Source organism: Eptatretus burgeri, chromosome 9, assembly GCF_056783735.1.
Source record: "Eptatretus burgeri isolate ZD-2024b chromosome 9, Ebu_testis_v1, whole genome shotgun sequence".
Classification (NCBI taxonomy): domain Eukaryota; kingdom Metazoa; phylum Chordata; class Myxini; order Myxiniformes; family Myxinidae; genus Eptatretus; species Eptatretus burgeri.
This window is the reverse complement of record NC_140969.1, coordinates 47,334,589-47,362,283: the sequence shown is the minus strand read 5'-3', so window position 1 is coordinate 47,362,283 and position 27,695 is coordinate 47,334,589. Positions and strand designations below refer to the sequence as shown.

General features: G+C 47.8%; 1 protein-coding gene across 5 annotated transcripts in view; it reads right to left on the bottom strand.

Moving 5' to 3' along the window:
• RTEL1 (regulator of telomere elongation helicase 1) overlaps window positions 1–27,695 on the bottom strand; it is a 153,832-nt gene that overhangs the window by 114,874 nt on the left and 11,263 nt on the right. For 3 of the 5 annotated variants that reach the window (XM_085895094.1, XM_085895096.1, XM_085895095.1), the window contains exons 3-7: window positions 17,728–17,950; window positions 11,541–11,634; window positions 11,111–11,192; window positions 7,194–7,254; window positions 6,999–7,068 (exon numbers count right to left, since the gene is read on the bottom strand). In XM_085895094.1, the coding sequence (XP_085751220.1) occupies window positions 6,999–7,068; window positions 7,194–7,254; window positions 11,111–11,192; window positions 11,541–11,634; window positions 17,728–17,950 (530 nt within the window). Of the gene's footprint in view, window positions 1–6,998; window positions 7,069–7,189; window positions 7,255–11,110; window positions 11,193–11,540; window positions 11,635–17,727; window positions 17,951–27,695 lie in introns of all 5 variants that reach the window. The other 2 variants (XM_085895097.1, XM_085895098.1) reach the window with 2 other exon arrangements.

Sequence of the window (27,695 nt, the reverse complement as noted above, 5' to 3'; positions counted from 1 at the left end):
TACTGTGAAGCATGGTGGTGGCAGCATTCGATTTTGAGGATGTTTCTCATCAGCAGGGACTGGGGCACTTGTCAAAATAGAAGGGAAAATGGATGGAGCAAAGTGAAGAAAATCCGAGATGAAAACGTGCTGCCATCTGCAACAAAGCTGAAATTGGGATGGAAGTTCACCTTTCAGCATGGCAACGGCCCGAAACACACAAAGATACACTAGAGTGGCTAAGGAACAAAAAGATAAATGTCCTCGAGTAGACAATCAGAGCCCAGACATAAATTCAATCGACAATCTGTGGCATGACTTGAGATTGCTGTCCATCAACTTCACCGAGCGTGAACAGTTTTGTGCAGAAGAACGGGCAAATATTGCCCAATCAAGGTGTGTAAAGTTGGTAGAGACCTATCCCAACAGACTCACAGCTGTAATTGTTGTCAAAGGTGCTTCCACCAAGTATTGTTGTGGTGCCGGGTTCAGGGGCAAGGAACGACCGCGAGATGGACCAGTTGGGCAGTCTCCACCCGAACACCCGGAATTGAAGGTAGTCACTCCGGATAACTCAGAGGTCGACGGGTCGATTAATGGACCGTGGACGCCAATATTTTGACCGCGCGGTTAGGGTCTTTTTGTCCGATTCCAATTTACCTAATTCGCCGTGTGGTCAAGCTACCAGGGAAGCCACACCCTCGGCCAGCTTTGTCCGAACCGAGTCGTTGTTACCGACTCTGATCTGGCGTAACCGAGCAGGAATTACCAAAGCCACACAGGCCCAAATAGCAATTTATGGCACAATCGGCCTCCCTAATTCTCAAGCCCGAACCATACTGGGTCAATGAAAGAAAACACAGGCAACGAACTGGAACATTTAACAGTTATTTATTTACAATAGGGAATAGGGAGGAAAACACAGAGCAGACTTTATCACGAATATAAATGCAGGCAAATGTACAATGGCAATCACTTAACAGTTTTACTTACAAGACTGGTCACACACACACACACACACACACACACACACACACACACACACACACACACACACACACACACACACACACACACACACACACACACACACACACACACACACACACACACACACACACACACACACACACACACACACACACACACACAAAGAAAGGGAGCCAGCTGGCCTTTATTGGACCCTCCAGCCACGGAGGATAGGCAAGTCTGGTCGGGTACCTGGCCGCCTCGTGCGATTTTACCGACTCGCACTTGTGGAGCTCAGAGTCCATGGACGGGAACGGGGATCCCTAGCTCGAGCGCTCCAACACAACCCACCACAGTGGGACTCGAACCCACGAACCAAAATCCAACAAGCGCAGCCAGGATCCTACGAACGACTCGGCCAGCCACGAACGATGACCGACGATCAGGAGAGCCCAGCAGACCAGAAGCAAGGAATGACCTCAAAGGAACAACGAACACTGGATACAGCTCACGATCCTTCTGATCCCTCCCCCGTGTGGGGTGGAGGGATCCGCTCTCGGGTAACTCGCCTCCGGATTGGACGGAGCGTTTTCGGGTGTCGTGCTGGCCAGCCGCAATTGGAGGAGGAGGGCTGTGTCAGCGTCTCGGAGCTCCTCTCCCGAGAAAGGCTCTTTTGTCTTCAACAGTGTCGAGAGGGGAGACATTCTTCTTTGATGGGGCGAAGTTGGCGCTGACGCGATCTCACCCCCGATTGGACGAGAGGAACATTCCATCTTGCTGGGGCGGAGTCGGCTCAGAGGCGAGGGGGGCTCCCCCCACGTCCGAAGTCAAAAACACGTGCGTTATGGCACTGAAGGAGTGGAGGGGATTGATGTAGAAAACTAACGAGAAAGAAACTCGCAGCGCACACATGAAATTCCCATTAGATATAAGGGAGGAATTCTAACGATCCACATATACTTAACGAAATAACTAAACTTTGGGTCAACTGTATGTGTGAATGCGAATGGTTTCCAGATTCGTAACAGTATTAACTCAGGGGGATGGACACTTATCCAACCAAGATACATTGTAGTTTTGGATTTTTAATTAATGTTCTGAAATTTGTTTTTCACTTTGAAGTTGTGGGTTACAATGTGTTATTCATTGAAACTCCTGGGTCTCACTATCAACCATGATCTTTCTTCAGCAAACCACATTTCAAAGTTGGCCTCCAAAGCCAGACGGTGACTGGGCATCCTCCATCGTACAAAGTCCTTCCTTGACAGACCTCAACTCCTATCGACCTTCAAGGCCTTCATCCAGTTTGCAGTACTGCTCTCCACTCTGGGCTGGCTCCCCTGCCTCACATCTTGCTCAGCTTGATACCGTGGAAACCAAGGCCTTCAAGATTCTTAGAACCTCTCATGATGAAGCTGCGTCTATCACTTCACCATCGGAGACAGGTCAGTGGTCTCTCCGATTTACATCCCCTCCTTTCTGGTCTTGCACCCTCTGCTCTTTCCATGCTTTGTTTCCCACCCACCCCCCTCCAAGTTTGTGCAGAGCACACGGTCCTCCATCAACCCCCTTCTGGTGAAACGAGCTAAATCCAGGATAATTGTCGAATCATTTGTTCCTTTTTTTTTTCCTGCCTGCAGACCCAACTTCCACATCCTCTGCAATCTCATTCTTCCATCCAAGTCTTCAAGCCAGCTGTTCACAATCTCAGATAGTCCCAATCCAAAACCATGATCTTTTCCACAGTTGCTAACCCAACCCCAATCCCTCTTCCTTCCAAATTTCCAGTTTTCCCTCCTGTATCCATCCTCTCCTGCCACCTCCCTCTGTCTTGGCCTTCATCTCGACTGTTTGTTTTTGTCTGTCTCTCTCTTCCTCCTCTCTCTTTCCCCTGTTCCATCTTGATCCGTTCAGTGTACTAGTATGAGCTCTCCCATGAGCCTCAACTGTGCAGACATACAAAAATAAAAACAAACACCAGAAACCATTACCCATCCACATACAACCTCCCCACAAGTCCAGCCAATATCCCTGTACCACTATCTCCAATACAACCAGGTACCTATCCAATCCCAATTAAACGAATCTACTCTTTCTGCTGCCATTGCCTTTCTCAGAAAAAGCATTCCACACATCAACTACTCTCTGAATGAAATACCCATGCCTTATTGCTGCCTTTTTATTCATATTTCTCACTGCTCGTTCAACTGGGGTTGTTCCCAATTCAGCTTGGGATGCCATGATGATCTAAATGGTGTGGGCATAGTTCTCACTATTGGCATGCGTTTTTAAACTCTCTACCCTGGGAGATGGAAACCCCAAAATTATATCTGATAAAGAATGTTTTTCACATACAGAACAGAACATCAGCTTGCTCTGGGAATCATACCAGAGACACATTTTGAAGTTTACATTTGAGAACCAGGATGTCTGCAAGAGAGGAACATGATCAGTCTTCGTAAGCTCCTGCTTGATGCTGCTTTGTCCTCATCAGTGCTTGGTATCTTTATCTCCAGTTTTGACATTTTCAATGAAATGCCACGTCATGAATTTTCATCAAAAACACCGAACAATTCATTGAGCTGGACGCCATACGTGCCTCACCGGATGGACAAAGCATAATGTGCACAATGTGAAATCCGGTCATCAAATTTGGTTCGCAACTTTCCCATAACATGCCAAAGGATCTGATCGTTATTATATTTGCACCATGCTACAAATCTACTTCCGAGTCAATGACCTACGATTAAGCCCTGCCAAAGAGTCAACACTAAAGGATTTTTTGAGGTGGTCTAACGGACAACTCAGACCGCCATTCAAAGCTGCGAGACAAGATTTTAAGTCGTTATGGATGATGGTTAAATTATACACAGACTTGTGTTGAGATGAACCCTTAATTTTAATGAATCGAAATAACCTTCGGCTGAATAGCATTCCATTATTCAAATGGATTACTTTAAAGACATCAGTTATTGCGACACAGATATTGAGCGCATTGGGCTTCGCAAAGCATCAGAAGCCAAGTTTTAAACTCGTCAGGTGCAATATACAGCACATTAGAGAAACACGAACATCCTGTTAATCTTTAAACTGCATCAAGAGCATGGACAAGGCTTATCAAATGGAGAATGAACATTAAAAATATTGTAACGGATCTGGAAACCATTTGCATTCAACATACAGATGTTCCAAAAGTCAGTTACGTCGTTTTTTTTTTTTTTTTTTTTTTTTTGTATACCTTGGTCGAGGCTCGTATGAGAGCAAACACACAACTCACAGCAAGGAGGCATGAGACAAGAGGGGCGGGAGTGGAAGGGACAAAACATTGGGGAACAGACACAGGTGAACTGTGGAAGGGAGAGGGATGGGGATGGGACGGGGAACATGGCGAGGAGAAGATGGACATTACAGCGACTTTCAGGAAGGAAAGCAGGAGAATTGAAGGAAGTGGGCTTGGGTGGATTATCGGGGGTAGAAAAGATCGAGGATTTGGATGGGGGAAGATAAGAGGTGGTGGTGAACAGCTGTTTTGAAAGCCTGGAGGGAAGAATGGGAAAGAATAGAGTGAGGAAGTTTATTCCAAAGGCGGGAAAAAAGAGGAATGAAAGAGTGAAGATGAGCAGTGATTCGTGATTTTGGTAGTTTTACCAGAAGGGGGTTGTTGGCGGACCTTGAGCGCCCTGTGGAAATGTGGTTGGGACAAATCGCAGAGAGAGCAGGGGGGCAAGGCTGGAGAGGAGTCGGTAGAAGACAGAAAGACCACCGACCAACCTGCGGTGATTGAGTGAGAGGCCCAAAGACTCAGCTTCATTGCGGGAGATGCCAATGATCTTAAAAGCCCTGGTTTCGACAGCGTGAAGTCGAGAAAGGTGGGAGGCAGGAGCACCAGCCCAGAGGGGAGAGCAGTACTCCATCAGGCTACGGACAAAAGCTTTGTAAGTGGTCAGGAGCTCAAGAGGGCCGAGGAAGGACTTAGCACGACGGAGGATTCCAAGTCGGCGGCTGGCTTTTGAGGCAAGGTTGGAAATGTGACTTTCCCAGGAAAGGTCATGGCAGATAGTGAGACCTAGAAGCTTGAAAGAAAAGACTTCTTCCAGAGGATTGTTGAGAAAGTGGATGGGGGGGTTTTGTAAATGGTCCTTTCGAAGAGACATAGTGAGAGTGTGAGATTTGTCTGGATTGAAAGACATGTTCCACTTGTTGGACCAGTTTGTGATTTTATCCAGATCTGCAGTGAGCGAAGAAGCTGCTGCTTGCCGGTCTGAGGGATGACAGATGGTACGGCAGAGGGTGGAGTCATCGGCAAAGAGAAATAGAGGATTTTCCAGAGAGTCCGAGAGTATGTGTGCAGTCATGTCGTTAAGTATGTGTGCAGTCAGATCCCTTTCCCTTTGTCTTGTGGGAGAATCAAAGGTGTGCGTTGCAATTTCTTTTGAGTTAGGTTATTAAATCATTACATCCAACGAACACACCAAACAACCAACAACCATTCCATTCCCAATCACAATCCACAACCCACCCACTGTCTACAAGCACTCTGACTTGCAGCCGTTCGTTGCCGCTTCCACCAACGTTCCTTCCACAAACGTTGTAACTCTTGCACGACGGCCTGCGCAACATTGATACTGTTACTCATCAAGTATGAACCAGCGTGGAAGACTGGCTGGGGTTTCCCGGCAGGGGCCAAGGCCCCGCCCGGAAAGGCATGCCGTGGAACCCTGTCCAATCAAGGCGGACACTGGCGTGTGGTTCACGGAGCTCCGGTACGAAGGCATTCTTTTTTCCCCTCTCGTGGTTTTTAAGAGAGGGGTGCGAGGGCTGTGGGGGGTAGTGAAAGGAGTTCTGTGGACGAGAGTTCTTATGTGGTTACGACGAGTGGTTACGAGCAGTGGTGGCGAGTAGCCAGTTTTGTTCACGGTGGCTCAAGAACCAGTTGTTCACGGTGGCTCAAGAACCAGTTGTTCACGGTGGCTCAAGAACCAGTTGTTCACGGTGGCTGTTACGAGGAGTTATTGGCTGGTTTTGACCCCGACGATTCACCACGCGAGCCACGAGTCCCACACCTGCGACTGGGACCAAACCGACGACCTTTGGCAGGTGCCGCATTGCAGAGTACTCCTTTCCCTCCGACGGCCAGGTACCCACCGAATTCTAACCCCCAGCTTCTCTCTCCACGGCTGCGAGGGTCCAGACTGGGTTTTCTTTTCATTTGTGTGTGTGTCTGCGTATGGGCCCGTCTAAGTAGAACTGAATAAGTGTTTTTGGATCCTTGTAAATACTTCTTGCATATTCGCGTTAAGTCTTGCTTTGTGTCTTCATTTATTGTAAATAAAACTTGTTAGAAATGTTCCCAGTCAGTTTCCGTCCTTTCTTGAATTGGCCCAGCATGGTTCTGCGTTTAGGCGGGGTTTTATCCCCGATAATCCGTTCATTCCAGCCGGCACGGCTTTGGCAGTTTCCGCTCGGCTGCACCTGAACCAGAGTTGGTCGTCGGTAGTTGGAACTCTACCGCATTCGGTTGAGTGACCCGGTTCGAGCAAGACGTGCCGAGGGCGTGGTTTCCCCGGTAGTCGAAATCACGAAGTTAATTAGGTGAATTGGTTATAGACAATTAGACCCTACGCTACGCAGTTGAGATATTGGCGTCCATGATCGGTTAGACGACCCACCGGCTCGCGGAGTTATCCAAGCGACGGCCTACAATTCCTGGGAGTTTGGTGGGAGACGACGCAAACCATACCCCACCTCGTGGTCGTTCTCGCCACCGACCCCCGGCCCACAACAATATATATATATATATATATATATATATATATATATATATATATATATATATATATATATATATATATATATATATATATATATATATATATATATATATATATATATATATATATATATATATATATATATATATATATATATATATATATATATATATAACCACAACAAAACCAAGTATTTCAAGAAAATAAATTTCACCCGTGTTGTTTTACAACAGCTGCAAGGACAACAATGAACACATGGTTTCAATCATGCTAACTCACCGATGGATTTTGGCCATCTTTACCAAATCTTCAATATCCAGAATAGTTTGGCGAAATTCTTCTTTTTTCTCTATGGAAATACAAACAAAGCACACAAACGGTGGTTTCCCACAATAAAATCAAAATTGAGAAAGGGAAAAAAAAAAACTTGTAAAACTTAAAAAAGGTGTATAAATCGATAAAGGAATGACTCACGGTCAAGGTTATTGTAGAATTGGCAAGTGCGGGCTGCAGTTTTAATGCGGCACATATGAACCTAAAAAAATATGAAGAAATAAAAATAAACAACATAATTTGAGTTTCACCAAAAAACAATTGCAGCGAAAAAAAAAAACCCCAAAAACAAGACATACAATGACAAGGATAAAACACAATAAATATACCAATCAATATCGAAGAAAACAGGAAAAATAAATTATACACAAGAGCCACAAAAATTTTAACCATTTTGACAGATATTCAATAATTAAAAATCCTTTCAAATTGAAACTAAGTGGAGAGTTATTTTCAATTTGAAAGGATTTTTAATTATTTAATATTGAAAGCAACTGTAGAGCACAAGTTAATCCTCATGCGAAAAGCAATATTTGGAGGGGTGGGGGTGGGAGGTAGACTGTAATGCAAAGATGAACTGATTTGACTTTGGGTTCAAAAGGTCAAAGGTAAAAGTCATGTGCCCTTTAATTGAAAATCTAATTTACCGCAATGACTTGTGAACCACTGAAGAGATTTAAAGCAAACTTGGCAAAGGTATGGACTGGCATACAAGGATGAACCGATTAGATTTTGGGTTCAACAAGTGAAAGCTCATGTGCCCTCTGAAAATAAATTTTGCAGACCATAATTCAAGTTGTAGGACTATGATGTTCTCTGTCTCGGTCTGTCTGTCTGTCTCTCTCTGCTTTCAATCTCTTTCTCCCTTTAATTACCTCCACCACTGAAGGTGAAGGAGGTTATATTTTCATCCCTTTCTGTCAGTTTGTTTGTTTGTGTGCAAAATATCTCAAAAAGTTGTCGACAGATCCGGATGAAATTTTGTGGACAGGTTGTGTGTGTGTGACAATGACGAACTGATTAGATTTTCGTGAAGATCCGGATCCTGCTCATAGAATTTTTAAAGTGCTTCTTCACCATTGAAATATAGGGCCAAAAACGAGATGAAGCAAGATATCTCAAAAAGTTGCGGACGGATTTAGATGAAACTTGGTGGACAGGTTGGGTATGTGGCAAGGAAGAATTGATTCAATTAGTAAAGTTCTGGCCCAGCGGTAACCGCTCAAAGTAACCCACCCAACGGGCCTTCACTTCGGACTCCTCTGTCAAGAGCCTACCACCCTTTGCTCTAACTGCAGTACACCGAGGGACGGGCATGGAGGAACGCAATGCGCAAATACCCCTGGACAAGAAACACTTGACCACATGTGATGCTCTACCCCCTCACAGATTCCTCACACATAGGCCTCCTTGTCCCCCCCCTCTTGGAGCACGTACAGTTTTACGCCTCAGCTCCCTGAACAGCTCAGCTCTGCGACTCTGGTCAATGGTATCCAGTGTTCCTTAAGAGACAAAATTCTTCTTCACATCGACAAGACATCGACCGGCAACATCAAGGATAGTAGTCTTGAAGGCCCTCCACAACTCTTCAGGATTTCACAAAGCACCGAAACTCCCCAAATCCCCCCTGCGAATATGGTCACATTCGAGTATATTCATCATAACTCTAGTATCAGCACAGACAGTTGTTGCACACCTCCCAAAGTCCTTTGGTTTCAAAGTTATTCGGAAAAAGGTGATTTTTTTTTTTTTATAATGGCAGCAGTGGCCATCTTGGAAAACCCCAATCCAGGTGCCATTGGTTGGGCACTCCTCAGATAAAGTGGTGGTCTTAAAGGCACTCCACAACTCTTCAAGATCACCCAAAGCAGCTAGACCCCCCAAATCTCCACTCAGCCTGTTCACAAACTCAACTACCCTCTCATCCTTGAGCTTGCCAACATCCAGCTTAAGCTTGGAAGGTACCATTCTACTGGATTAAAGCTGCAACTTCAAAGTTTCTACAACAAGCCTGTGGTCAGTATTGAGGTACTGAGCACTCGGGTGGACCCTGCAGTTCTGGATTATCCTCCAACGACCATCAACGAGCACATGGTCAATCTCCTTGGCCACACCACTAGCGTTGGAATTCAAAGTCCAGTGATGAGCCTGTGGGTGCTGAAACCATGAACCAGCCACCCTAAGTCCATGACTTCTTGCAAAGTCAAGGAACTTGGTGCTATTCTGGTTCACAGTTCCAGACCCATGGGGACCAACACATGTCTCATAATCATCCCTATCAGTTCCAATTGATGCATTGAAATCCCCCAAGACTAGACGAGACTAGTTTCTCACCTGGGGCACTGATCGACCACAGACTCGAGCGTGGCATAGAATGTCTCCTTCACGGTGAGAACACTCACCTCAGTCGGAGCAAATACAGAGACCAGGGAAATGACACCCAAGGAGTGACGAATCCTTAGTCTCGTAATACGCTCGTTGACCGGTATTACATCAATTATCTTCGGAGCCAGCTTATTGGACACAGCTACAGCAACTGCTTGGGCATTGTAACCATCAGAATGACGAGACCAATAGTAGGTGTAACCACCTGCCATGATCTCACCAAAATCCGGTCTCCGAACCTCAGAGAGTGCTGCAATACCGATGTCCAAACGCTTGAGCTCAGATGATAACAGAGAGGTGATCATCCTCTCCTAGGGATAGGACATTCCAGGCACCCACCCGAAGGGACCGCCTCAGGTTAACCAAAGTAAACTGCTGTCTGGTGGACGACACCTCAACACTACCATGACACACACTACCACAATCTGACCCTGGAAGGTTACCCTGTGTTTTCCCTCCTATCATCAAAGATTGGGGAACTCACCTGAAGCCCTGTCCCGCGAAGTAATACGAAGTCCCGAAGGATTTGCCCTAATAACGTCATCCGGTGAGCTGCCCTGCGAAGGGCATCTGCACAGGAAGTACTCCCACGGAGTGGGTTTTCAGATGTTTTGCGGAACGAAGGGTTTCACAGTGGCCGGAGTGCAATTCTTGCCACCAACCTCCTAATAAAAAGTCACCCAACTGCAGGAGGACATCCGCAGACACAGTTGGGCACCAGATATGGATGGCCGTTGGCTCACAAGGAGCTCCTCTGCACTTTGACAGGTTTTGTTTTTAATCTGGCTCGGTGGCAATATCATACACCCTCCTCACCAAGACACTTGGTGGGGGAGACCGTTTAGTCACCGACAACCCGACCATGAAACAGGTTAGCACAGGCTTACATGGTACCTGCAGCAAGACAGATCGATTCTGACCTGACATGTCTCGGTAGTTCCATATTCTTTCCATTTCTTAATTATGGAGCTCACTGTGCTCTTGGGAACTTTCAACACTATAGAAATTGTTTGACACCCTTCCCCAGATCTTTTCCTCCTCACAATTCCATTTCGTTGTTCTACGGACAGTTTCTTGGACGTAATGGTCGAGTTTCTGCTCTGACATGGTCAACTGTGGGACCTTGTATAAAAAGGTGTTTTTCTTTCTATATCATGTCCAATCAATTGAATTTGGCCACAGATGAACTCCAATCAAGTTGCAGAGACATCTCAAGGATGATCAAAGGAAACTGGATGCACCTGAGCTCAATTTGGAGTGTCAAAGCAAAGGGGTTGAATACTTATTGACGCAAGACATTTCACGTTTTCATTTTTAATTAATTCATAAAATTTTCTAAACATGTTTTCACTTTGGGGTATTTTGTGTCGATCGGTGACAAAAAATTTAAGTTTAATCAATTGTAAATTCAAGCTGAAACACTACAAAATGTGACAAAAGTTGAGGGGTGTGAATACATCCTGAAGGCACTATATATATATATATATATATATATACATATATATATATATATATATATATATATATATATATATATATACATATATATATATATATATACATATACATATATATATATATATATATATACACACACACATACACATCACCGGGCTGCAAAGATCACTTAAAATTCTCAAATCATAGAAAAAGGTGCAAACACTATCAAATACCTTGACATGGTTACTTTCATGTTTCGCAACTTCAGGATGTATACAGAACTGTTCTCGAGAACCCAGGACGCACGTACGGGGTCTGCGCTCAGGACATCCACCCACATGCCAAGGACACACACACACACACACACACACACACACACACACACACACACACACACACACACACACACACACACACACACACACACACCTTTAGAGAAAAGAAGTATTCCACAATGTTTTTAACTTTGAGGAATTATTTGGTGTCCTCCAGTGATGACTGTGACTGTTTGGTGTGAATGGAGAACTGATACAACATTTTCATGGTGTGAATTTTATTATTCAGCTTGGTGGCGACTTAACGGTTTAAGGCTGTATTCATTACTGCTTCAGTTTCATGAGTGACATCTTTCCATTCAAACGTGTTGTGCGTGTGTGTACATACCTGTAAGAGGTGTGGCCAAGCTCACCAATAGCATGCGACAGCTGAGAGTGCGTTCGTGAAGCAAAGATTATCTTCGGTATTTCACTGTAACCTGCTGACTCAGTCATTCAGAGAAATTAACCATTTTTACGTTTCAATGTTTAATAATAATCAAAACAAGGAGGTACAAAAAAAAAAAGACAATAAGGGAAGGGGCAGACATAGATCAAAATCTTGGAGTAAGAGCTAAAGGGCAAGGTCAGAGAGAGAGAGAGAGAGAGAGCGAGAGAGAGAGCAAGAGAGAGAGAGAGAGAGAGAGAGAGAGAGAGAGAGAGAGAGAGAGAGAGAGAGAGAGAGAGAGAGAGAGACTGTGGTGAGGTGGTATGAGGGGATGGGGGGGGAAGCAGAGGGTACAGCAAGAAAGCTCAAATTTGAAAATACAGTAAGCCTACACTAAAAAGATAGCATCTTGTCAACAATTTCAAGACAATTATTTTAACCCATAAACAATAAACAAAGCTGTTTGTTTTGCACTATGGTCGTTGCTACAATAGGTTCTTGTCAAGATGAATAATCTAAAGGAATTTTTGAAAAACCATGAGCAAACCATTATAAATATTAAGAAACAGATTTTTCGCAATTGATTATCCAAACTTCTCAAAGACGACTGGTTAAAATGACTTGCACAACGAGCTCTGCCACAATGTCTGGACGAATTGGGGAGGAAACAAGCTGATTAGTCTTTGATTCAGGTCCAGATCCAAATCCGGTCTATAGGTGGGATACAAAACGTAATCCGTCAGCCTGTCAGAGGTATGGGATCTACAGAGTGCTGTTCTAATTCTTATTTACGACTCATCCAGGGTCAGAATCGAACCGCTGATCTACTACACTTAAAGCAGGCGCAAACAACAATTCCACTTTTCTTGCTTTAATACAAATTCTATATTTTGTACCCATTGCTAAAACCATGTGTGTAAGGCTTGCATAGTATTTATTGTCAGTCGCAATTTGACTATTTCTCTCACTTGGGCATTCGCATAAGATTTCCCAAAAATTAAAATGTTAACACTTTCAAAATATTTGAATACATAAAATGGCTAAGATTTTCAGAAAATTACAAAAATCATTTACATTCACCAATTAGTTTAAATTTTTTTTTTTTTTTTAATCAAAATCATCAACAACAGTGAACAGTTCAAAATACCTGGGTGTATTCTAAGCAAATACAAAAGGTTACACAGTTCTCTCACAAACAAGTGTCTGTGATATAAAAAAAAACAAAAAAACCCCTGTCAATAGAAAGCCAATCATAAATTCAGTTAGTCAACATCTGTTATTGTCTCGGTTAGAAAAAAAAACAATAAATCCAAGGCTTTATAATAATAATCAAAAAACATTTGGAACAAGAAAGGCACTCGGTAGAGCGCATACCTCCGCCACATAATACCCGATCCACGAGAGCATATCGGGCCCAATACATTTTTGAAATATCATACGATAGTACTAAATCGTATTTGGCTCTATCTCTCAATGGTGAAAAATCACTTTAAAAATTAAATAATTCTCATATCCAGAGCTTCACCATAATTGAATCAATTCGTCCTAGTCACAATCCAACCTGTCCACCAGGTTTTGTCCGAATCCGTCCACAACTTTGAGATATCGTGCAATATATAGTTTTTGGCTCTAACTCTCAATGGTCAAGAATCACTTTTTTAAATTCCAGTAGTCTGATCTGGATCTTCATCAAAATCTAATCAGTTCATCGTTGTCACACACCCAAGTTACCCACCAAATTTGAAGTCCACAACTTTTTGAGATCAACTGTAAACAAACACAAAAGAAGAAGACATCGTGTAGAGCACGATACTTGCAAAATTCATAAAATAAATTCGACCTCAAAAATAATTGGTGGTTGAATTTAATGACCAAATATGCAACTCCTCTTCAAATTTAAAATCAATCGGATTAAAATTGAGGATTTTAGAAATACAACCGAGTTGTTGACCTTTGGCCTATGTTGACCTCAAAAATAATTGGCTAGTTGAATTCAATGACAAAATATGCAAGTCTCTTCAAATTTCAAGTCAATCAGATGAAAACTGACAATTTTAGAAATTTGGCCTATGTTGATCTCGAAAATAATTGGTAGTTGAATTCAGTGACCTGATGTGCAAATCCTCTTCAAATTAAAAGTCAATGAGACAAAAATTGAGGGTTTTAGAAATACCTTCTTAGTTGTTGACCTTGGGCCTATGTTGACCAAAAAAATAATTGGCTGGTTGAATTCAATAACCTGAAATATAAATCCTCTTCAAATTTAAAGTTTATGGGATGAAAATTGAGGATTTTAGAAATCTCACCTAAGTTGTTGATCTTTGGCCTATGTTGACCTTTTGGTCGATATTGACCTCAAAAATAATTGGTGGTTGAATTCAGCGAACTGAAATATAAATCCTCTACAAATTTCAAGTCAATCGGATGAAAATTGAGGATTTTAGAAATCTCACCCAAGTTGTTGATTTTGGACCTCAAAAAACAATAGGCTTCTTGCTTATGACAAATTCTACCATGTGGTGAAGTTTCGTGAAGATTGGTTTAAAATTGTGACCTGTAGGTGACAAACCAACAGACAGACAGACACAGAATAATAAAATTGACGAACCAATGTACTTTAAAAATCATCGATTTTGCAAGTAACAAACAGACAGAGAGGGGGTGAAAACAATCTCCTTCTACCTTCGGTGGCGGAGGTAATAACCCGATGTACATACATGAAGCAAAACATGTGTTTGGCTTATGTGCATATATATCATACATTGTGGTTATATACTTGGGATCATTCCAATTGCACTAGGCTGTGGATGAACTCAGGCTTGCCAATCTGTGCTGCTTCATGCAGTGGCAGCACATTATTTTATTGGGGTGGGGTCAGGCCAGCTGAACACTGACCCATGTACAATGTTGTTGCGGTTCTCCAGAACCGCATGCCTCAAAGGCAATGACACCCAACATAGTGATCCCCAGGCAGTTATTTCATTAGTCTACCACTCATGTCTAGTGGGTTAACAGGACGAAGTGCGAAGCATGGGTCTTGCAGTTAAGTCAAGTAACCGCCTCAGATTCATATTCTGATTCCTACCCGAACCCTGTCCTTTCAGCCAGAGTACATAACAAGCATGCAAACACACTCGCCATTCAATGGGAAATTGATAAGCACACCGTGATGCCTCCTGTGGCTCGGATCCACCACATCTCCACTACACCCAATACCACATGCGCACAGGAATCGCACGCCATTATTTCGTTCAAATCTGCGTGCCAATTTCCAACCGGCACCTCACCTTACTTTGCACCTCGGTCACCAAACCTCACCACTTTGACCACAAACGCCTCCTGCACATGGGGAAAATATTCCCACACCCCCTTATACCTCTGCATCGCTACAATTCTCCACACTATTTTGAGGAGTACTGCATGACGTCGGATTGTCCTCGCCGCTGCGCGATGCTCGGCGCATGAGCATGCAATAGACGTTAATAGCTCCACCGCATCTCACCGGGGATGTCCCGGGTGAGCATCCGGAATTGATACAATCCTCATCTCGACTCATCCAGTCGCCAGACCATGGCAACAAGGAAGGGTCACGAGACGGGTAATCCGGGAGTTTGGTTCGGGGCCCGGGGGTGCATTTTGGCTCATGAGGGGGCCCGTGGGTGGCAGAGAAAGTCTGCTGCTATTCGACATTCAGACTGCACTCTGAGCACCTTCAGGGCCGGGGTGCTGGATCGGGGAGCATGCCCAATGTTGTCAAGAGCTTCGAGCCATGCCAAAGCTGGTAGGCAACTGAGACGGTTTCCGGTCCCGGAGCCTGGCAGGAGGTGGCTCGGGCCGCTGTGGCCCAATAAAGGTGCAGGATTCGAGCCATAGCACGTCGCTTTCTGGTCATCACCCCACCCTTCGCCCGGGGCTTATATAAGGGGTAGCGCGGAGCCGTTAGTCTCGTCTCGCCTCTCGTCTCTGCTTTGCTACCTGTATCGCTCTTTTTCCGAACACTATTGGTGTGAGATTGCTGGAACGTGCTTCTTCTTCTTCTTCTTCTTCTTCTTCGAGCCGAATATGGGGCGACTGCAGTCCTTCGAGACTCTCTGCCATGCCGTCGACATCCCGTACCCCCGCACAGCCAGACGGACCAGTGCGGAGCGCACGTTGCCATGAGCTCCGACAGATAACACCATATCACAATGTGGAAACGCTCAGGTGGAGCGTCCCACGGAAGGAAACGCGACACAAAAAGACCTTTACACGGCTAGGTCAGGGATCTTTCTCCTCGCACATCTATTCTCCCCTCTCTCTATCCACCCCTCGATCCAGTCTTCTTTGGATGCACAACGAGCATCATTACTGACTCGCAATCCCATTTTCCACTGGGACGACACCCAACTCCCCACATTGCATGACACACCTCCCACACCTTAGACACAACCAGTATTCCTCCCACCTACCTCTCCCTAAGCATTCTGGGTTACACTGGTCTGCTGACCATGCCAGGTATTGAGAGGTCGTTTACCCTCACCGGCTTTCTTTCTCTCTGAACTGTGTGTGTGTGTGTGTGTGTGTGTGTGTGTGTGTGTGTGTGTGTGTGTGTGTGTGTGTGTGTGTGTGTGTGTGTGTGTGTGTGTGTGTGTGTGTGTGTGTGTGTGTGTGTGTGTGTGTGTGTGTGTGTGTGTGTGTGTGTGTGTGTGTGTGTGCGCACCTGTCCGAGCATAAACTAAGATTGTAGAATATATCACAGGATAACTGTTCTGTGTGTGCTTTTGTAAGATTGCTCGTCTTTTGCTGCACCCCACAAATTCCTTGCTATCCCCTGCTGTACATAAAATAAACCCCATTCAATGTGTCACATACTTTTCCTCGCTTGGTTGTAAATAAATGTGTTGTATATAAATGTTCCCAGCTCGTTTTCATGTTTTCCTCCATTGGCCAGCATGGCTCGCACCCCAGTTTAGCCGGGACGTTATTCCCAACGATCTGTTTGCTAGCCGATACGTGCTTGGCAGTCCTGTTTGACTGCATCTGATCTGGTTTGAGCAAGTGCATACTAAGGGTGTGTCCCTGGTAATTAGATCACGTGACCTTTAGCTAAACGGTTTAGATGGAGGACCCCAAATGACATGGTTGAGTTATTGGCGTTCACAGTCAATTACTGACCCCCCCCCCCCCCCACATCACGAAGTTATTCGTGTGCGATGGCCTGAGATTCCAGAGAGTCTGGTGGGAACCCGAGGCAGGTCACCACTCATGGTCTTTGCTCCCGGCCCTGTGTCCGCAACAATATGTAACATTTTCCAATTCCAAAAAGTGAAAACTCTGGGGAAAAAATGACGAAACACCCTGAAACTCAAACTTGTTCTGTAACTTATCAGAATAAAGCCATATATCAAGTTTCAGTTGAATATGTTAAACGGTATGGGGAAAGGTCTGAAAAACAGGTGGGACGGACAGACAGACTCATCAAAACAAAGAATAAAACAATAAAGCATCCACACTTTCACATCCCTGTCTCGTCTCCATCATCGAAATGTATATATTTTATTTCTATTCAGCAGACTCAATAAAATAATGTCTCGAGTATCTATTCTAAGTCTACCAAGTCAGCGGTTCGATTCTGACCATGGCAGAGTCATGAAAAATAAAAATTGTACGTGCTGCTTCCTCAATTGACGCTCAGCATTTGGAGGATAGAGCACGGATAAACCCCGTGAGTTGGAATTTAATGGAGTTCGGGGAGAGAGATTTTTTTTCCCCTCAATTGCTCACTGAGTGCAGAGAGACAAATGACCATCAGATGGCGCTGTCGGCACCCAGTGCTCCGGGAAGTTACGTCACTTCCCACGAGGTCACCGGCTGTGAATGTCTGATGTTTAAGAACAAAAACGTCAAATCCACCGTTCTCTCATGTCTCTGCCTCGATTGAGCGATTCATATCACAGCTCTTCATGAGCCTTCGACCATTTTACGAAACAAAAAGAAATACCATCCCTTCATACAGCATGTTCCTTTGTCCCATGTTATGGTGCACAAGTTTTGCATTTAAAATTTAAAAATCAATTTAAATTTGAAAATGCTGTGGCCACAAATGTAAAAATATTGACTTTTCTTTGTGAACAAGCAAAACACCACCATGCGGCATGCACACGCTCACCCAAAAGTTGCTCAGGTGAGAGATTTGGAGAAACTCCTAATGGCAAATGGCGACCATCTGAAGGCCGAGTCGGCAGTCCATTCAGCGATTCGTGCAGCGCTGTAGCTTCCTTCCGTAACTGCACTTGCAGGCCAACACGGTGCTCTCGCCATGCAAGTGCCGCGCAAAGCAAACATATTGTCTTGCCTGTCCCTGTGGGGCTTTCAAGCACCCCGTTCTGACCCTGAAGATGGACAGAAATATACATCAACTCCTCTGCATGATTGAAAAACAAAACAAACAATTTTTTTTTTTTTTAAAACAGTTATTGCGTATACATAAACCATACAACTGAATTCACAATCAGAAAAGAGCAAACATAAATAAACAAACAAAGAATAAATAAAAAAAAATATATATATATATATATATATATATATATATATATATATATATATATATATATATATATATATATATATATATATATATATATATATATATATATATATATATTTGTTACGGCTATGGAAATTCGCATTACACCATAAAGGGCCCTCAGGTGAGATAGCTCCATAGGTACATGTGTAGTTAGCCCAAACCCGTTGTATAGAGAGAATTTATGTGATCCATTCGGGCTGCGATCCTCCAGTTGGCCATTTTTTGTTCTATCTTTTATTTCAAACAAACAGCATCTCAACAACCACACCATCCCCATCACAGCGCCAACCACGCCACCTCCACCATCTATGCTACTGCATCTTCGCCACTACGTCCGCTTCCGAACGGCAAACAAAGGCGCCAAGGAGGGAACTGCGAGGATGCACAGGTTTCCCCGCGCTTTGGAGTGGAGGAGGGGCGATGCAGGTCAAAAGTCAGAGGTCATGTAAGGGAGGGGTCTCATTTTGGGGGAATAATTCTCTGGCCCAGAGCCAAAAACTGACTCCCCCGGCCCCCGCACGGGGCGGGGTGGAGGGAGGGCGTGAGGGAACGCCCTTTTCGGGAACCCTCTCGAAGGAAGGTGGAGCCGAGAACGGGGCGGGGTGAAGGGCGGAGCCCCGCGCTATAAAAGACGAACACGGGCGGGGCGCCCTTGTGCCTCTTCCTCTTCCACCTCTTCCTTTTCGTCTTGGCTGGTGGTCTGGTTGGTCTTCGGTTGTTTTTTTGTCGAGAGTTGGTCTTTGGGAAGAGGTCCTGCGCCCGCGGCTTGGCGAGCGGCACTGTCACGGAGGCATGGATGGGAGACGCGGCAGCGCCCGTTGTGAGGTGGACCTGTGCGTCCGGACAGGGAGTGCCGGAGAGGGTTCGCCGGCCGCGAGAGAGGTCGGGGCCAGGCGCGACCACGCTGACGGTCGCGGGAGAGCGACTCACCAGCCATAAAAGGGAAGTCGCGACTTCTTTCTTTCTTTTCTTTGGGGTTTTTGTGTAAATGTCTGTGGGTGGCGCCAGTCTGGCTCAAGTAGTATTGTTTTAAGTGTTGCCGTGTGTTCGTGTATAGTAGGTTGTAGCTCTGCATGTGCTTCTATTGTTTTAACTGTATGGCTGTATATACGTGTGTGTGTGTGTGTGTGTGTGTGTGTGTGTGTGTGTGTGTGTGTGTGTGTGTGTGTGTGTGTGTGTGTGTGTGTGTGTGTGTGTGTGTGTGTGTGTGTGTGTGTGTGTGTGAATAAATTGCTTGCTTGTTGAACTGTTCCTGCTCTGCTTCGTCTCTTTTCCTTTTTATTGATCCTCCATCTTGCATCACCTAAGGGGTTCGTAGTGGGCGCAACATCCCGGTAATTAATCGGAACCATCAAGGCCGACGATAACACCGCTCAGTTATCACTGTAGCACAGAACGGTCCGCTTAAGCGGTTCGTGTCCGGAGTCAGCCTGTGGCATGGTATGATCGCCCGGTCGACCATTCGCGCAGGTACTTAGGTTGATCGAATTTGGCGAGCAACCCTATCCTGTGCGGGTGGGCAATTGGCATGATCGTGGTGAGGTTAAACCCCCACCCGTGACGAGCTCCCGGCGTTGGTCCGAGAGGGTCAAGAGAGAATTGTCCGTCCGGTGGGCGACGTTCCGCGATTCGAGTTACGTGGCCGTTCGCACGCCGGCGGGCGCGAATTCGCAACAATATAACAAAAATAATATAAAAATAAAATATCTTCTTGGTGGTGTATGTGTACAGCGTGAGGTTTGACCTGATAAGCTTCAGGCCGTCGAGCCTACGCGCCGGCTGTTTGCCTATGATCGACACAGCCACTCCACTATCAATCTGAAATATGATCAGCGCCTTGTTCACTTCGATTTCCACCATCATCGGTCGTGTCGCCACAGAACCCATTGAAAAGAGGCTCATCATTGGCTGCAGGTCCTGCTCCGGGGTCGCTACGCCCAGGCTGCAGGTCGCACTCCAGGTCGCTGGGATCGTGCCACACCCCGCTATCCATGACCTTAACGGTGGCCAATGCCACTCAACACACACGCTTCAGATGTCATACCTTGTGACAATGTAAACACATGGCGTTTTTATACGGGGACACACGCCACAGGTGTTGACCTCCACACGCCCCCCGCACCCCAACACCCGTGTGTTCACCTCGCCGCCCGTGCTGCGACGTCTGGCCCCGGTCCGCACCTAAGGTCATGCGTGCGGCCTGGGGCGCTTGGCACATCGCGTGGACCCCCGGATCACCTGTCATGCTCCGGCCTAGATCACCCGTCATGCTCTGACCAGCGATGGCTCGGACATCCCCGAGAGTCTGCTCGACAGCTGAAGCAGTTTCGACTGCCGAGTTGAATGTAATGACTTCACCTCTCTGCCGTAGAATCGCCGAAACCATTTTTGCATCTTGTAAACCGGAAATAAATCGATCTTTGAGTCGAGCGGGACGCTCCCCCGCCGTGAACTTGCAGGCCACGGACGAATGCTTCACTCACGCCACGAGATCCACGACGCGCTCCTCCGGACCTTTCGCGAGGTGATCGAACTGGTATCGAGCTAGTTGTAATGACTTCTCCGGCGCCATGTGCGCTTTCATCTTTTGCACAATGTCCTGAAACGATAGCGTGTCCCCACTGGGCTTGTCCGGTGCCACCAAATCACTCAGTACTCGATAATGTTCCGTCGACAGCGAGGTGAGCAAGATTGACTTTTGCTTGCTCTCGTCGACCACGTCATTCGCGTGGAAACAGCACCCCAACGACCATCTCATGCTCATCATCACCTCGTGCTGAATGCCATAATATACATTCCCTGACCCTCCCCACTCTCTCATTTCCTGTTAATAACGTTTGATGTCCGTTTCCCTTTGACCCAGTCAGTCTACACACCTGCTGCTCTGGCATTAGCCCACACAGGAACCTGGATGCGTTTTAAAAGACATGCTTTTATCACACGCATCCGTCACGTGGCTCAGCAGAAATGCACCGCAAAACAAATGCAATAATAATATTGTTGTGGTTGACGAAATTCACAAACCACCATTCAGGTCCCTTAGGTGAGATATCTCGGTAAGTATATGTGTAGTTAGGCCCAAACCCGTTGTCTAGAGGGAATAAATGTCATTCATGCGGGCTGCGACTCTTCAGGATAGCCGTTTTTCTTTTACTATCTTTATTTTGGACCAGCCGCCATTATTACCACCACCAACCACGTCTCAACAGCCATCACACAACAACCACCAACCACAACGCCGCTTCACAACAACCACCAACCACAACGCCGCTTCACCACAACCGCCACGACCTTTACCGTCACAACTCGCCACCGTCGCATCGGCACCATTCTCGCGCCACTTGTGGGCGCCGATACTGGACTCGTGTAGGGCGCGCACCGAGCAGCGTGTTCAAAAACATCACGGACTTTCCACAGAAAACGGATCAAAAACGACTCACGCCCACTTTTGTTCCGTCCAATCGGTGAGCGAGGGGCGATTTGGCCCCGCCTCCAGGGCGTTGGAGGGCGGTCGCTATATGCAAATACATGAATCAAAAAGCATTCACGCCCACTTTTCCTCGGGCCAATGGAGAGCCAGTTAGAGAGGTGAAGGGTCGGAGGCAGAAGGTCAAGGGTGAAAGAGCGAAGCCACGGGGCTTATAAAAACGGCTGCGTTCGTCAGTCAAGTGCAGTTCAGTTGGAAGTTGAGAGTTGAGTGTGCGGAATTCAAGAGAGTCGTCGGTGGAGCGGGAAAGAAGTGGTACTAGTCAGAGTGAAGAGGACGGAGCTGTGGAGAGGTGACGGCGGCGAAGGCGGACGAGGGGGTGCTCGCGTCGGTGCCGGGAGCTGCACAGAGAGAGAGGCCAGCAACGCGACCGAGGTGGAGGAGGAGACGCTCGCCGCGGGACCCGAGACAGGGTAATATCCTCCTTTCCCCGAGCATCAGCAACCCCCTCCTGTTTCCCCCCGCGCTGAGATAGTGCGACAAAGGGGGCCCCCTTCCCACCCCCTACCAGACACTGTCCGCGAGGCCCGCGGAGTTGAGGCACCACCGCCGCTCCGCGTCTCATCATCAGACGGGTAGGCCCGACACGGTCTCGGCCCCAGGCCCGCCTACCCCCCTCATCCTGGAGGGTGGTTCTCTTTTCTTTTGCTTTGGGAATGTGTGTTGTCGGCGCCGTCTGTGAAGTAAAATTGTATAAGTGTTGCCGTGTGCCCGGTAGTCGGATAGATCTGCATTGTTGCATTTGCTTTTTGTGTAATAGTGCATTGTCTTCTTCTTTTACATGTGCTTTTGGTGGAATTGTATATGTGTGCTTTCCGTTCATCGCGAAATAAATGTGCTTATTGTTGAACTGTTTTCCCGCTTCGCTTCGTCTTTTCTTTCATTGAATCTCCATCTTGCTTCACGTAAAGGGTTGGTCGTGGGCTAAAACGCCCGATAATTAATCGAACCGTCGAGGCCGACGAATAACACCGCCCGGTTATCCCGATAGTATGGAACGGGTCGCTTAAAGTGGCCCGTGTCCGAAGTCGACCTGCGGCGAGGTGTGATCGCCCGGTCTACCCTCCGTGTGGGTACTTAGGTAGGTCGAATTTGGCGAGCAACCCTATCCCACGCGGGGGCCGATTGGCACGATCGTGGTGAGACCGAAAGGTCCACCCGCGACTGGTTCCCGGTGTTAGTCCGAGAGGGTCACGACTGGATTGTCCGTCCGGTGGGCGACGTGCCGCGATTCGAGTTACGTGGCCGTCCGCACGCCGGCGGGCGCGAATCCGCAACACTGGTGTCAGGTCGTGCGATATAAACTCATCGCCCTCCTCACGGCACTGGTAACGGAGAACGGGAAAACGGGCTCTCCTGTCTCCGGCTAAATTCACGGGAATCGGTCCAGGGGTGAGAGGAGCGACCCCCGATTCCCTCCAAATTACGAGCGAGCCAAATTAACCCTTTAAGAGAAGCAAGATGGCGTCTCAAGGCGAGCGGGAGCCGGGGGTATTAGAAATGGATGTAGAATGTGTAGAATCCATGGCTCAGGATGAAATCCCCGTGCAGGAAATGTTGGTTGTACAGGAAAACGAACTCGCCCAACTGAACCCAGAGCCCGAAATGGGTGCGGCAGCGGCCGCGGTGTATGACACCTCCCCCTCTCAACCAAAACCCTTCCCCAACCCCTGCCGAAACGGCTCACTCAAGCGCACCCGACATGGCCCAGCTATGCAGCCATGCTGGCGGAAATGAAAGTGAAGATAAATGCGAACATGAACGAAAAGATGGATGCGAATACAAAGCAAATAAATGGAATGAACAAGCAAATGGACGAAGTGAAAACGACGATGGATGCGAATACACAGCAAATGAGGGAAGAAATGAAAAAGCTGCGGGGTGAGACGCAGAACATGGGCCGATGCCTGCAGGCGGGAATGAAGGCCGTGACCAGGGAGATAAAAATGGCGACTCCACGTGTAGGAACGAACGAGCTAGAAGGGGGTGCAACGGCTGTCGGGCCCACGGTGGAGGCGGGTGAAAAATAATTCGGGGTGCGTGTTGGGCGAGGGTCGTGACGATGACCAAAAGGGAAAAATTAAATGGGGAGACCAAAACGTGCGAGACGAGACACGAGGTGACGACAAAGGAAATAAAAATAGTAGAGACAAGGGAGGTAAAGGGTGAAGAGGTGACCGAGATGGCAGAGACACGGGAGATGGGAACGATAGAGGGAAGACTGCACGATGAAGACGGGGTAAGTGACGCACACACACACACACACGGAGGTAGTGGAGGATAATGGGGGTGAGCTCGCGGACTGGGTGGAGGCCCGGTGCGAGCAGCAGGATGGCCTCCTCCAGGAACGAGGGGAGGGAGTATGCCCCCTTGAGGCGAGTCACGACCAGGTGAGTTCGGTCGTGCTTTGCGAGGTCGAGGGGAGGAGTGCTGTGGACAGGTGCACGGAGAGCTTGGGGGGTATAGAGGCCCCGGAGAACCTTGTGGGGACACAAATCCCCAGTGTGGTTGTCCCTGTGTGTGTGGTGCAAGGCGTGAGTGCATCCCCGTGTGTGGAAGCGACCCCGTGTGTGAGTGGTGTGGTGGCGATGGTGCCGGAGTACGTGCTTCCCAGCACGCCGTGTGTGGATGAGGCACCGTGTGTGAGTGAGGCCATGTGTGTGGTTGAGGCACCGCGGGTGAGTGCCCCCGCGTGTGTGAGTGGAGTGGTTTGTATGAATGGAGCACCACGTGCGAGTGGTATGGTTTATACAAGGGAGACCGTGTGTGTGAGAGAGCGGTATGTGAGGGAGATGGCGGTTGGCATGCGGGAGCACGCAGCCGCGTCTCCCGGTGTGAATGTAATGGTGAGGTGTGTTAGCGTCGTAACACGCGGTAGTGCGTGTGTCGAATGGCGACGACGACGGCGACAGAAGAAAGAAAGCCGAGTAGCGGCTGTAGTTGTTTCGGGGACCGTGCCGGGTTAACCCAGCAGTGAGCACGAGGTCCGTGCTGTGCAACGCACGAGGCCCCCACGTGCTCGCTTGCGAGAGTGAAGTCCCGGTCCGGAAACGCACGCGGTGGATTTGCCGATCCCGCGGACGGACAAAGTTTAGGCAGGATTACGGATTTGAACCGGACGGGTTCTCCACGCGATCGTGTGTGTTAAGCTCCAACGGGCAAAGCACATGTGTTCGCGTGGGGAACCCCTCGAGACGTGGGGATTGTGTTTTTTTATGCGCACGGTAACGTCATGGCTGCACGTGGGGTTGGAATCCGGCAGGAGGGGTATCCCTGCCGGATGGTACTGTCCAAGGAGGGACGAGGTACACGTGCAGCTGCATGACGTCACGGTCAGGTGCAAAGTGCGCGAGTTGCCGCGCTGGTGCTGCGCATGGAAAAAAAACAAAAAAAAAACAGCAAGCCTCACTTTCGGGTGCACAGGATTCCTGGGCAAGGGGTGGAAAACCCCCTTGACCCTGGACACAGGATGGAAACTAGTTAGGGGGAAGGGTTAGCTTAGCTAGACCGGCTCCATGGGGCAGGGGTAAGTCCTCATGGGGCCCGTGGAATGGATTAGTTAGAGGGATTGTAGCGAGATTTAGGTTGGGAAAGTTATTTTAGAGATTTGGAGACAGAGACAGACTTTGGATGTGTAGAGTTGACGTAGTTTAGCTACGTAGTGTTAAAAGGAACGTGCTATAGTGTAAGGGACGACGTGGGAGCACGAGTTAGTTAGGGGAGGTAGTTAGAAGGATGGCAGAGTTCAGTGGTGTGTGTGTTGAAGAGTTGAGGAGTGAGGTGAGTACTTGTTGAGTGAGTGAGGCCAGCGGGTCTGTGTGAGTGGAGCGAATGGGGAATGCATGGTGCGATGAGTGATTGGGGGGAGGAGTGACTCCCGCCCAAGGGACCCCGGGGTCAGTGTAGAGTGAGTTAGGGGGTTAGTCAAATTTACAAAATGGAGGTCGTTTTGTTGTTGGTGTGAATGTAGGCTCGAAACCCATTTGGAGGGGTGCAGGAGCCCTGTTGACGGGCTGGGAGTGTGGCTGCGAAAAGTGAGTATCGCTGAGTGGGTACCCCGGGCACCAGGCTAGTCGGCAGTGGTAGGCCAAGGGCCCATGGGGGGCCGGGATAGCGTAGTGGGCACGGGTGCGCCTGCTTGGTGCGGGGGCCCGGGGCGCCATTAGCCGCGTGGGCAGTGTTGTGGGCACGGGTGACCCTCGGAAAGGGGCCTGGGAAGCCAGCCTGCCACGTGTGCATTTCAGGGGAGGTGCCATGGGGGGCACTCCCCGGTGTTAGGGAGCTGGTAGGCTCGGAGGCAGTGTAGTGCCCGGGGGTGCCATAGCAGGAGATTCGGCAGAGGGTCGTGCCTCCCAAAGGGAGCCACGTGTCCCAGCCATGAGACCGTGTGAGGGCACGGAGAGAAAATTGGGGGGGCGAGGCCTGAAATTGTGAGGACACCAACACAGGCGACGGGAATCTGGGTTGTTAGAACCAATAGTTTAAGCGAGAGGCGCTTGTTGAAAGCCCCGGGGTAGTTTAACAGTTAAATGGTTAGGGTAGATTAGGAAGTGTACCCCTCTGCACCATCCATCCCCTCGCTCTCATTGTGGGCCGCTGGACCCACTTTGTTATAGATCGCTGAACTCTGGGGAGGCCATTCTGAGGCTTCGTTGGGCCTCGACACAGGACGCTAGCTCTCCCTTATTCCCCTCGGGGAAGGGAACGTAGGGGTTGGGAGTAGGCTAGGTGACAGGATAGGTTAGCCGAACAAAGACGATAAAGGGGGTTAGGGAACGATTTATAGTGGGGAAGTAAAAAAAAAAAAAAAAAAAAAAAAAAAAAAAAAAAGTTGGGGCTAAATTGGGGTTTGACAAATTAAGGGAGTGGGTATGTACAGTGACAGGCAAAGGCGATAGGTGGGAGGGAGACAGGTAGGTAGGTCCGAGCCCGCCTTCCAAGTGGCCAGCACCACCGCACTCCCTCCACCAACCTCCACGGAACGGCAAAGGCTGGCCAACTTCATCGGCAGCTGTTGTTTTGCTGCGAGGCCTGTGCCGGCTGGATCGTCTGCAGCTGCTGTGCTGCAAGGCCTGTGCCGGCCCACTTCATCTGCCGGCTGGCTGTTTTTCTTCAAGGCCTGTGCCAGCCAGTTCATCTGCCGGCTGTGTTTGCCTGCAGCGACCTTCTTCTGCGGGCTGCGTTTGCCTGCTGCCTTTGCCATGCCCACTGCCCACGTTCACCAGCCCCGTTCAATTTTTGCTTTGCCCCCCCCCCCCTGTTCAATTCCATGTGCGCCAGGATCCGCAAGGCAACAGTTTGCAAGCTGCGAGAACTGCCCCGTTGGCAGCTACAACACGGCCTGCAGTGGCGGCCCGTGCACCGTGTTTGTGTTCATCCATCCATTCGTTGTGTTCATTGCGTGTGCCACTCGAGCTGGCACGGAGACTGCGTTTGTGCAGCCCATGCACCGTTGTGGTTCACTGCGTTCAGTTCAAAAGGGAAGGCCTTGGACTGCGTGTGAGCAGCCAGCCACGTTCCCTGTCACCTGCATTGTTTTGAGCCAGAGACTGCATGCGAGCAGCCTGGCTCCCTGCTAACTGCTTTCTTTTTGCAGAATTCAGTGATCCTGGGCCATGGTTTAGTGTAAAATTTGTAAGTTAAGGTTAAGATGTACTGTACATATGAGTGCGCCACGGCATGTCTGTCCTAGCGCCGGCAATTTTATTTAAGTCGTCCGTGTGAGTGAGTTTGTTTAGGTAGTTACTCAGCCCTTAGGTTATTTATTTTGGGGACACGAATACCATGAATGTCGCACTCAGGGATCCGTAGGTAAAATGTACTAGGGGAAAACTACACATGATGGCACACGAAAATTTGACGACTCGGGACGAGTCTGTAAAAAGGGGAGGGGTAGTGTTGTGGTTGACGAAATTCACAAACCACCATTCAGGTCCCTTAGGTGAGATATCTCGGTAAGTATACGTGTAGTTAGGCCCAAACCCGTTGTCTAGAGGGAATAAATGTCATTCATGTGGGCTGCGACTCTTCAGGATAGCCGTTTTTCTTTTACTATCTTTAT